The sequence below is a fragment of the Protomyctophum parallelum genome, assembly GCF_964188405.1.
Source record: "Protomyctophum parallelum genome assembly, chromosome: 3".
Taxonomy (NCBI): Eukaryota; Metazoa; Chordata; class Actinopteri; order Myctophiformes; family Myctophidae; genus Protomyctophum; species Protomyctophum parallelum.
In genome coordinates this window covers 22,369,139-22,381,803 of record NC_139698.1, presented here as the reverse complement: position 1 = coordinate 22,381,803, position 12,665 = coordinate 22,369,139, and the positions used below count along the sequence as shown (strand labels likewise).

Genomic DNA, 12,665 nt, shown 5'->3' with positions numbered 1-12,665 from the left:
TCACACCAGGTGGGGGTCATCGGCAGGGCTGACGGTGAAGCGCGACGATGTCATGGGGTGGTTGACCCCCACGGGTGATCTGGCTCCTCCCACCGGTGACCGGGCTCCTCCCACAGGCGATCTGGCTCCCACAGGTGATCTGGCTCCCACAGGCGATCTGGCTCCCACGGGTGATCTGGCTTTGAACGGCAGGTCGTCTTTTCTCCTGGAATCTTTGCCCTTGGTGTTCACCCCTGATGTAAAGAGACAGGAGGAGTTGTTTTTTATTCTAAATGTATATATTAAACCTCAGCTCAGTGGCCTCGTGGTTAGAGTGTCTGCCCTGGGACTGGGAGGTCGGGGTTCGATCCCCGGACGGGTCATACAAAAAAAAAGACTATGAAAAATGGGACCCTCATGTGCCTGCCTGCTTGGCACACAGTATCATGGGTTGGATTGGGGTAATGGAAACAAACCAATGGAAGGTAGTAAAAAAACGCTTTGGACAAAACCTCTTAACTCCATTGGACCCACAAACTGTGCCAAAGCAGCGAACTCCACCACCTATCCCCCTCTCATGCAGTATTGTTCTGTTTTCAAAATATAAGGTTTTCTTTATTTCATTCATTCATTCATTCATTCATTCATTCCTGACAGCATTGATACATATTTAAAGGTATTTACAAGACAACTGAGAGAGGGGGGTATATCTATAGAGTGTTCCGAATCTGGATGTCGGAACATCACAGCTTGTGTTGTGCCTGTCAGAAAGCGAAGCCTCATTTATGCTTCTGCCAAAACTACAATTCTTTCAGATTAGAGCTTACAGCCTGAGTCAACAAGGTGCCCCCACAGGAGCTGGTTTTAGGTTTCACGGGCAAATACAATCAAATCCCACACACAGCCATCACCGTGCATGAGGGGAGGGGTGGTGATACACAATACACGTGCTGTGAGCTTCTAGATCTGATATTTTAGGCACAAGACACCGTCCTGTGATGAAGTACAAATTGTGGCGTTTGCCCCAATAATAACACACAAGCCCAGGGGCAAATCTTGAGACTAAAACTCTCATTATTCTGTGAAATGAAGCGACCAGTGCATGTGAGAGAGAGAGAGAGAGAGAGAGAGAGAGAGAGAGAGAGAGAGAGAGACTACTGGAAGACTTCTGGAGACAAAATTAGCCCTACCAGGGCCCTCATCAAACCCTGTACACTCAAGACTCTGCCCCCGCTGCCACCCTTAGATCTCCATTTGTGATCACATACTAGAGCATGTCTGAAATAAGTGTCAGAGCTGAAATTGACATGTAAATATGAAATAAATGCTTAAACATGTAGCTAGGTGTAATGTTAGAGACCACAGAAGTGAACCTTTCAAGCCTGTTTTCTCAACTCGCTGTTTTCTGCAAGACATTACTCTAAAAGCCATATCTCCAAAACTGGTGGGTCAAACTGAACAACCAATATGTCAAACTATAGCTGTCATATGTCATATGTCATGTCATATGAAAGTAGGGAATCATATATGATTCCCTACTTTCATATGACATGAAAAAACGAAAATTCAAAGTCTCTCAGTCAAATTTGGTCACATATATGGAGCTGACCTGTTCTGACATTCCACATTTTCATCTGGCCTCTTCAAACCCTGTACACTCAAGACACGCTCCATATAGGCCAGTACCGAATTCATTCCATATGTTGATCTGACCCCCCATTCCAAAGCACCAGCGCTCACCCAGCTGTCACCCAGGCGGATGCGTGCACGAAATTATTATGGAGATATCAGATTTTCCTTCTCGCCCTCAGGCGTCTTACTGGTATCGGGGAACAAGTAGCTAAACTAGCTGATCTATAAGCGCATGATGCAATGAGTTGTGAGCTTCTATATCTGCTGTTTTTGTTATTTTTGAAAATTAATTTTGTGTCTGTGGGTTTTATAAATATTGAACCAATGAAAAGTATTAAAAAGTGCATATGACTAAATAATAACGAATGCTAGATGTATTTTGAAGTGGTGCAACCACTTCATTAAAACTCAATGACTGCCAAGGACTTATTTCACTTCTTTTCTTTTTTCTTAGATTTTTTTTTTTTTTTTAAATGATATATGGTGGCGGTCTGAGCCTTTTGGCGCCCCCTGGTGGCAGTGAATGACTTAAGTAGCTTTGTGTGTGCCTGCCTGGCTGCCTGGCTGGCTGGCTACCTGTGTCTGAGCACGAAAATAGCATTTGGTTGGTTTTCAAAACCAAGTGTCACTGTTGTGCAGCCTAACACACACATACATATTAACTGTATATATGATGATTTCAGGTGTATCAGTACAGTACAGTACAGTAGAGGGACATGGTAACTCTGTAATTTCTCAACCGTTTCGGATGCAGGGCGGCTCGCCGGAACCGGCCTGGCCCGGCCCCCTGCGCACGTTCCTGGGGGTCTGGATGTTCCAGGGACCCCCCGGGGACCCCACACGGAGTTGCACCACTTACAAAATCACACGGAGATCTGTGTTTATGAATATACGTACCATGTGAGTCCAACTTGCTGATTTTGGCAGAGGCTGGAGCTGGGCTGGTGGGCGTTGAACCGCTCAGCTCATTGGTGGGAGTGTCCTGTTTCATGAAAAGAGAAAAACAAGAATGATATTGACCACGATACTGACCATGAATGTTGACATGATACTGACCATGATACTAACCATGATTACTGACATGATACTGACCATGATACTGACACGATACTAACCAAGATATTGACTTGATACATTACTAACATGAAACTGACCATGATACTGACATAATACTAACCACGATACTGACCATGATACTGTCATGATACTGACATGATACTTACATGATACTAACCATGTTACTGACATGATACTGAGTTACTGACATGGTACTGGCATAATACTGACATGAAGCCATAACATGTATAGTGAATAAAGGTACTAAAAACGCAATTTATCTTCTGCCCAAACATCTTTTCCAGCGGGAGGAACAGTACAATATGTAGGCTCTGATTTACTATAGATAAAGTAAGAATAATCAAACACTAAAGAATAGGCGTTTGTACATATTTGATTTCGTCAACTAATACTATGACCAATTTTTTTTTAATTGACTACCTCTTTTCACTGAACTAAATGGAAACTAAATTAAAACTAAGACTAAACTTATTGACAATTTTGTCAACAAATAAAAACTAGACTAAAATGTTAGGAAGGGTAGTGGACAAGAGATCCAGTATAAGTCATTTTACACTTGGTTGCAGGCAAAAAAATAGCAGATCTACAAGGTCACGGCGCGTTGTGAGATTGCAGATCGGCTATTTTCAAGTGTAAAATCTGTCATTATGATGGCATCGAGGCCCGCCAAATACATTTTAGTCGACAAAATCAACAGTAGATTTAGTCGACTAAAATCGTATGATATTTAGTTGACACTAAAACATTCCGGGTGACTAAAATGTGACTAAAACTAAATTAAAACTAATCAAACGCAGCACGCGGAGTAGGGTGGCCACCTGCAAGACTTCAGAAAGGAGGACACTTTTGCGGGGCTCGCTCCCCCAACCCCCCCCCCCTCCCAGATTGCCCCCCCCCCCCCCCCCCAGATATTAATATTATTACTACTACTATTGCACCTGATTTTGACCACCATCATCTCCAGCATTATGTCCACAGAGAACATATATTTGCTAATTAAATTAACCTTTTTAAATTATAGGGTACCACAAAGGCCATTCATTTTATAATCAGTTTATTTTATTTCATGTTTAGATATGTTTTATGTTTAATCTCTTTCTTGTGGGTCTTTTTATACAGTTTTATGGTCATCGGTGTGGGACATCGGTGTGGGACAATGATGCCAGTAGCCTATATGTTCACAGTGCTTTAGCCTCCCTTTCTTTATGATGTCGAGTTCCTTGCTCCATTGCTCATTAAATGTAGTTTTTCATTTCGGCATATTTGGTTTATTTATCTCTGCATTAACTATACTAAAGTGATTGTGAGAGCAAACAAACAAACCGACCATCCCACTGGCAGTGTTGCCAGGTTTTGGAAGAGAACCAAGCAACCATGTCTATGAAAACAAGCCCAAAAGAAGCCTGACTAGGCTTAGTAGCCTATTATATAAAACAAGCTTATAATTAAGCGGACATGGCAACACTCCGAACGTCTCCACTCGCCTCTCTCTTTTTAAGACAGTGTGGCCGGCTCGCTGCGGAGCTGAGCAGCGCTGCGGAGATTTTAATACCCAGGCAGACGACGTAAATGACAGTAAATTACACAAGCACTGTATATCACAAAAAACGGACAATTATGTGTCCGGCCAGAGGATGAGGTGGGAGGAGGACAGGTGGGTCTAAAACCGGACTGTCCGGCGTGAAACCGGGCGTCTGGCCACCCTAACGCGGAGTCAGTTCAGTCAGTCAACCTCAATGGGGGTTCTTGCCATGCTCAAAGGCTCATTCTATACTCAAGAGGTTAACATGCTGCATTACTATGTGGGCGTATAAGTGTGTGCAAGTCTCATTCGCAGATGCGGCAGTCAGCTGACCAATTGGGCAGGCTACTTAAGCTCACTAGACTCCATGCTCTTCCTGCCTTCCTCTGCTCATGGTTCCCGGTTGTATGTGATGTTTTCTCCCACCACCACCCCAGCACCACCGGTGAGCCGAACGCCAAGTCAAATATCATATGCACACTTGTTACTCATTCTGCAATAAATGGTTAATCTATTCGTGAGTTGTCTGACTGAACTAGGGATTTTTCCTTCCTTTCCGATCCGATCCCGATACCACAATTTCTGTGTTAGCCGATACCAAATACCGACACCAGTTTGGGATCTCGTGTTGTGTTTATAGCTATCTAGCTAGCTATATATCTCATGTTGTGTTTATAACAGACACCTCACTCAAAAGTGCAATTACAGTTTGGGCAACTCGAAAGCAAACTCCACATGCCCCAACATTTTATTTACCTGCCATAGTGTCAACCCCGGCTTACCCCTGTGTCTATGGTGGTTAGACTGGCATATTCGCCGATACCGATTTGACCCGATATGACAAATAAGGGCCGATAACGATACAGTAGTAAACATCTCTAAAAACTACCTAAGAGACTAACAACTAAAACTAAAACTAAAAATTAGCAGTCAAAATCAACACCGATTTGAGTGTGGATTTTCTATAGGACAACGTTTTAGGAGCAATAGATACCTGGTTGAACAGATAGACCGTGACGTCGTCAAAAAAGGACACGTTCCTCCCCCTGTCCCTCTCCCCTGCCAGCGGCTCCTTGGGGGACTTCAGCAGACTCCGCAGGCCCACGCGCTTGTCCACGTCCGTCTCTGTCACCACGATCACCCTCCTCGAGCTCTCATCTTCCGGCTCCTCCTCCTCGTCTTCGTCGACGTCGCTGCCCGGCGACGTCAGGCCTCTCCTCCGCTTGAGCCGACCCCCGATGCCGCCGTCCCCGAAGCCCCCCTTGCCGCCGGTGGCCACGGGCAGCGTCAGAGTGAGGGGCGGCAGCGCCAGAGACAGACGGGCCAGTTTGGCTGCGAGTTTGGGAGAGACACATTGTGGAATGATAACATTTACACAAGCTCAGCGCCGGGCTCCAAGTCTGTTTGCATCTGTTTTAATTTATTTATAATCTATTTAAATTTCTCCCAACTGTCGAGGATAATACATCAAAATCATTAACCACTTAAGACCTATACACGTCATTGTAAAACAACTACTACACTTAGATCGGCTATTTTATGTTGCAGGGACCCAATCCAACCCTTGATGCTGAGTGCCAAAGGCCCTCAAAGGCAAAGGCCGACGGGCTGGGTTACCGGCCTATAGGTGCCTCAGCCCCCCAGGCCCTGAAGAAGGTCTTTGACCGAAACGTTGTTAATAATAGTGTTCGTATTGCAAGTGCAGACAGTGAGCGGGTCTTTGTGCACTTTATGTGCATTTTTTGAATACTTTGAGCCCTGCCTACGCACCTGTCTCTGAGCCTATCAGTTGTGAATAAGACTTTGTTGTTATGTTATTTTCCATAGAGAAAAACGTCTGTGACGCAGGGGATGAGCGAGTGATGTCAGGACTTCGGTATACTCTATAGTGGGGTAATAATGTTATGTGTACCAACTAACAAAACATAGGTACCTTTCATGGCCAGGTTTCCAGCAGGCTGAGGGATCGGCGCCTCTGGCTGCTCAGTCACAGTGTGCGGTTCAGGAGCAGTGTCCCCACGGTCACCGCCAGGCCAGGGGCCGGAGGCAGCTTCATGCTCTTCTTGGCTATAGCGGGCAAAAAGGAAGAATGCTTGACTCTTAAAGGGATAGTTGAGATTCTTTTTAACTTAAGTTGTATGAAATACTTGCCATTAATATAGTGGTTGCAACTGTATTAATTGATTGCCCGAGTCCCGTGGTGGGAGTTCTGCTCTGGTTTTAGTGAATATTAAGTAGTTCCGGTCATTTTGTGGGGGGCACTGGGGCCACGCAGTAAAAGTTTATCCACAAAATTAACGTAATTAATCACATGGAAAAAAAATTGGGCGTAGTGATATGGACACAAAAAACATAGTTCTGTGTGATAGAGGGGTAAAAAAAGAACGAAAGTTGCACTAATATTTTAGAAATAGGTCAACAATACAAATGACGTTAGTTTTGTGAATTAATTTACTTTTACTGCGTGGCCCCCAGTACCCCCCACAAAATGACCGGAACTACTTGATATTTCACCAAAACCAGAGCAGAACTCCCACCACAGGACTCTGGCAATCAATTAAATCAGTTGCAACCACTATATTAATGGCAAGTATTTCATACAACTCAAGTTAGTTTTCTGCTCTGGATTTTCTTTGAGGAGCTCTAGCCCCTCCTATACACAGGTTTGTCTTTAGTTCCATGTTTGTTTTGTAAAACGCATTGAAAATTTACGTCATAATGTGTCATTTACGTCATATTGTCTCTTTATTGTTGATGGCGTTTGATGTTTGTGCTTGCACCGTTTGTTTTACATCAATACGTCACCTAATCAACATGAGTTAGACTTTAATATATTAGCGCCCCTCACTTCACACGGGTGATTTTTTATTTCCAATTTACTTATTAATATTGTACTTTTACTCCACTACATTTATTTTAGTTATTCGATTTTGATTATTATTACAAAAAATACATTATACACTTCAGCCCTATATACAGTAGGCCTACATCACATTGTGAGCTTGTAGATCTGCTATTTTCAAAATATTTGCATACAAAAACTTGAAATGGGACATTCTACAAAATGATGAGTACTTTTACTTTTGGTACTTTAAGTACCTTTTGATCACTCAATGCAACTAAAATAGTAATGGTAAACCTAGCCTGGCATGGCCAGACTGAAACTTCGGTGTTGAAGATTCATTTCCAAAGGGGGATTTGCAAACAGATTCAAACATCACAGCAAAAATATAGACTTTGAATAGTGGGCTCTGATTGGTCAACTCTGGGGGTGAGTGGATATGTAATTCAAACTGAGGAGTGCCAGACCAATCTCCCCAGGGATAATTCTTTTCTCTCTCCCTGTGGCAGATTCGTCTGGTTTCCAGGCTAATGTAAAACGTCAGATGTCATGTCATACCTCTCGTCGTCACGTTTGTCTTTCACACTGACTGGCTCTTCACTGGCGTCTGTGCTGTGGTCGCCCCAGGGCCTCAGAGTCACAGTGTCTTTGACCGTCGTACCCCACAACCTGTTGGTTTGGACGTTCTCACTGAGGGAGAACTGCAACCTCTCCTCACACACCTGGAGAAAGGAGAAAATGGAGTGTTACAAATCATATCGGTCACATAAGGTCACATGTTTGTAATGAATCAACTTAATTAAATAAAGGGCCTATTTTGTCATGCAACTTTGTCGTAAGACAGTGTCATGCAAATGTAGTGAGCATAGGCTGTCTACGAGCTCACAACGCAACTCATAATAATAATAATAATAACACTTTATTTGTATAGCACCTGACATGAAATGCAGCTCAAAGTGCTTCACAGAGCAATGGATAATAAAAAGCAAGTAAAAGCAAGGCATAAAAGATTAAAATAATAGCAGTATACCCGAGGCGGGGGTTGGCGATAGGGCCTTTCTGTGTGGAGTTTGCATGTTCTCCCCGTGTCCCCTAGGGTAGATACCCTCACAAAAACATGCCGTAATCCTTGTCTCTAAAACTACCTCCCCCTGGCCAGCCGGGGCGCCTGATGGAGGGGAAAGGAACTGGTCGGAATAACGTGTCCCTTCCGCGCGCTACGTCCGGCTGGGGAAATTCCCCTCTGTCAGGTGAAAAGAAGCAGCTTGGACTCCTCATGCATAGAAGGAGGCATGAGGTCAGTCCGCTGCCCCCCCAGGTTGGCAGAGGAAGTGTAGCGCCCAGGATTACATTAGATAATTGGCACTGGGTGAAAAGAAAACTGGGTTACAAAATCGTGGGATAAAAATGTAAGTATGTAAGTGAAGACATGTATAATAAGGAATGTAAAAGATCAGCTAAAAGCAAGAGTGTAGAAGTAGGTCTTGAGCTGTGCTTTAAAAATGTCTACAGAGGCTGCCTGTCGAAGGTATAGTGGGAGTTTGTTCCACGCCGTTGGCCCGTAGAAGCAGAAAGCTGCCTCACCGTGTTTTTTAGTTGCCAAAGTGGAAATTTGGAAACAGTTGGAAAATAATCACCATGTCCACAATAAGGGCGCCAGGTTGGAGGTGGTTAAGTCTATCTGGGGGGTTCATAAATATTTAACCAATAATATTGTGACTAAATAATAGTAAATAATAAAAATATATAACTGTATATCTCTGCTGTCAGGAAGAAACCACCCAGCTGCAGAATGTTCATTTTTCACAAAATGAAACATACATTTTTCAGGAAATGAAGGAAAGCTTATATTTTGAAAACAAAGCAATACTGCCTCATCAAAGTTGGTGTTGTGATTTTATATATTGGCAATTACTTGCACGAGAGGGGGAGAGGTGGTGGAGTTAGGTGTTTTAGTGGACCGTTTGAGGGTCCAATGGAGTTAAGAGGTACACCGAAGCGCTTTTTAATACTTTCCATTGGTTCAATATCTGTTTAACCTAAGACGTGACGGGTGTTCAATAGCACTGATTTATGCCCAAAAGAAACCACCTCAAAAATTGAGTTAGGTGGTTTCCTCCCTACAGCAACGATATAATATAATAATTATGACTCTAGGCTGATTTAATCTGAAGCGAAGATAGTCACTGATCGACGTTTTACACGGAGGTCACATGCTCACCTGCATCATTAGTCCATTTTTAGCAGTCATCTTCGACAGAGACCCCTGGTCGCATCCTGGGCTCTGTGCGTCACACCTCTCCTCCTGAGCTGACGGCGTGTCGTCTTGGTAATCCGGGATCGTGTACGGAGTGGACGCCGTCACCTTCTCAGAGCTGCCGTCGATGTCCTCCTTCAGGTCCACCCTCCTGCCTTCGGGACAGGGGGAGCCGCAGGTGGCCTCCTCGACCCTGTCGCCGTCTCCCGCGCCGCGCGGCTTCAGCTCGGGCGGCGTCCTCTTCAGAGACTCCAGGAGCTCCAGGTTCTCCAGGAAGAGGTCGTCCTCCCCGTCCCCGGATATGCCGCACAGCTTCTCCAGCTTCTCGAAATCCTCCAGGGGCTCCTCGTCCAGATCCTTCCACTCGGAGATCAGCAGCTCTGGGAGGGAGTCGTGGTTGGAGGGTCGGGTTAGAGGCGGCGTGGTCAGGGGCGTTTTGTGTGACAGGTCATTTTGTTCGTCGTGACTCACGAGGTGGTGCACGTGGTCGATCTCGCTTTCTAACGTTATGTGCACGGGAGGAGAAACGCTCAGGTTGGCTGAGATCCCTCGGCTTTGGGTCATGGCAGGTGGAGGAAGCTCTGAGGGGTCTGTGTCTGAAGTGTGGGAAATATGTGGCTGTGTCTCTGCGCTGGCTATAAAGTCTTCCAAATCCATGTGGCTAATAAACTCTTCCTCTACGACAGACGGCGGAGGACTAGGGAAAGAGTCGTCTAAACTCTCCAGCTTGTCATCTTGGACATCGAGGTCTATGCTGGGCGGAGGACTGGGGAAATCTACAGAGCTAAAGTTGTCTAACTGTGCATAACATTGATCGGTGCCCTTTATTGACAATCCACTGTCGCCGGGGCGAGAGAGGACGTCGGTTGAAGGAGAAAGGTCCTCCCTTACATTCATGACACTCATACCTCCCCGGATCTCTTGCCCTACAAGTTGAGGACTCGTTGCAATCCCTGAGTCCATTAACGGTGCAAAACCCTCCAAACTTAATAAGTCTTCTTGAGCAGCTTCAGGGATGCTATTCGTAGAGCTATTCGAGCTTATATTCTCTAACGTGTTTGTAAAATAAATATTTTCTTGTACAATATTTTCAACAGGTTCTTGGGTGTTCTGCGGCCATCTATTAAAGTTCTGATTCTCCTCCTCCTCCTCTGTGGAGCGGAGTCGGGCCTCACTAGAGCTGACCAGCTCTGTGTGTGGTTTAATTTGCTCCTCCCCGTGGTCTGAGCTCTCTCGTTCCGGGATTTCTTCATTCTCGACTTCAATCTCCGAGACTCGACCTTCCAGACCACTGTCTTGTTCATCAACAACCTCTTCTAGATTCTCAATATTTTCCTCTTGCTGTGTGTCCGGAGGTGGGACAGCTTGTAGGAGATCAGAGTCGCTGGAATCCCACTTTGCTTCGACTGCGAGCTGGCCAACTTGCCCCTGGGTTTCATCATTACCGGTTTCCTCGCAGCCCCCGAGGACAGCAGGGTGAGGTTCACTCCCTGCCATCTCATCATTTTCCTCCGTTTCCCAGAACTCACGGCCCACAACGAGCCTCTCTCCTACCTCCCAGGCCTTTGTATTGAAGCCTGAGAAGAGTTCCGATCCTAGTTCGGCATCTCGGTTCCTGTTCTCCGGAGAGGCCCACTGGTCATTTTCGGCGGGCCACAAATGTAATTCCCCTTGTTTGAAGCGATGGCAATCGAACTCTCCTTTCACCACTCCTCCTCCACAGCCTCCTCTCCTTTCCTCCTCGTCCCCCTCACCCTCCTCCTCCTCCTCCTCATCCTCAAGAGCATTCCACAGGTCTTTAGTTTTAAGCTCCAGACACTCGGGTGACCTCTCTTCCCCACTGCTGACCGGCGAGTCCTTCTCTGTCGACTCTGTCCTCGCCGCTTCCCTTTGAGGTGACTTCTCCCTCGTGGCGTTGCTCAGTTCCCCGGCTGCCAGCTGTGTCTCAGGCTCCAACTTGGCCCCGACCTTGTTCTCTTCGCCGTCTTCTGGGTAGCGCAGGTTTCTCAAGCCCAGCTCATTGGCATCCGTCTGCTGAAGCTCCGCTCCTTCGCGTCTCTCTGACCATCCGGCGGTCTCCTCCTCTGCCCAAAAAGAACACGCCGTCACACTGCTCGCGTCGTCGTCCACACACTCCCCGCTGTCGGGGTCCAGTAACGCCGGGGGTCCGTCGCTGTGTTTTTCGTCAGTGGTTTGAATGGTGTAGAACCTAGACAATCTGGATTCACTGTTATTATCGAAGTGGGAGAGCGTCACCACTTCCCCACCGTCACCCTCGCTGGAGGGGGCATTGAGAGCAGGGAGATCTGAGAGACTATCTGCCGGCGTGTCACTCACGCATTCTTTGCTGTCGAGTCTCAGTATGCAGTCCTTTGACTCGCTGACAGACACGGAATCAATCAGACTGTCGGTGATGTTCTTGGAATGTGGCTTCAAGTCCTGGTACGTGCAGTCTGTTATCTGCACGTGAGAGATGACGGTGTCTGTGTAATGGTTGTCTAATTGGGAGCCTTCGTTGTATGGGAGGCCTTTGAGGGGCTCGTCCTCTGGATCGGAGTACAACTTGTTGATGAAGTCAACACCGTCTTTGGCCTGGGAATCATGAGACAGAAGCCCTGGCTTGACAGGTCCCTTCCCGTCTGCCTCCCCGCTATCATTATGGAAAATGCCAGAATCTTCTCTCTGTGCAGGCTTTAGCCCTTTGTTCAAAATGTCTTTGTCATTACTAACAAGGGAGATATAATTTACAGTGGCATGCTGATATGGAATGCTCTTTTCTCCCAGGGTCTCAATGGTCACCCTCCTGTCTGGTCCAGCCGTGCTATCTGGAACCTTTGTGCTGTCTTTCGAAGGGCTCTTCTGTCCTGTCTCCACCTCCTCCTCTGCCTCAGTCTTTTCCTCTATGCCGGTCAGTGTCCCCCTGTCTCCTGCTCGGCTGCTGCCGGGCCTGGAGCCAGAGAGTCCGTCGCTGGCCCTCCGGTTCGGCCCCTCCCCCTCCCAGTCGCTGTCGGAGAAGTACGCGGAGTCTCGGTGGGGTGTCTCGTTTCCCAGCGCCCTGTACCCTCCGCTGCCCATCCCGCCTCCGCTTCCCGTCCACGAGTCGCTGGGCGTGAGGCAGTCGGCTGAGCTGGAGGTCATCGGCGACAGGACGGAGTCGGGCGTGATGGAGGAGGGGTCCCAGTCGGGGGTGGTCGGGGTGACGGCGGGCGTGGCTGCCCTTCTGGAAGCATAGCAACTGGCCTGACGGCCGTCGCCGTGTTGCTGTGAGCCATCCCTCTCCTCCACCTCCTCCGCACAGTTCCCAGTGTTATTTGGAAATGGGAAAATGTTTGAGCAATCCGAGTCACCTGCCACGT

The 12,665-nt window shown here is 46.8% G+C and overlaps 1 protein-coding gene across 1 annotated transcript; it reads right to left on the bottom strand.

Annotated features, from left to right (window-relative positions):
• lmtk3 (lemur tyrosine kinase 3) lies at window positions 1-12,447 on the bottom strand (the record flags this gene model as incomplete). Its single annotated transcript, XM_083762072.1, has 6 exons — window positions 1-233; window positions 2,509-2,593; window positions 5,205-5,542; window positions 6,144-6,277; window positions 7,611-7,774; window positions 9,274-12,447. The coding sequence occupies 6 exons, from the start codon at window positions 12,445-12,447 to the stop codon at window positions 1-3; spliced, it is 4,128 nt and encodes a 1,375-aa protein (XP_083618198.1).
• Window positions 12,448-12,665: the final 218 nt, after the last annotated feature.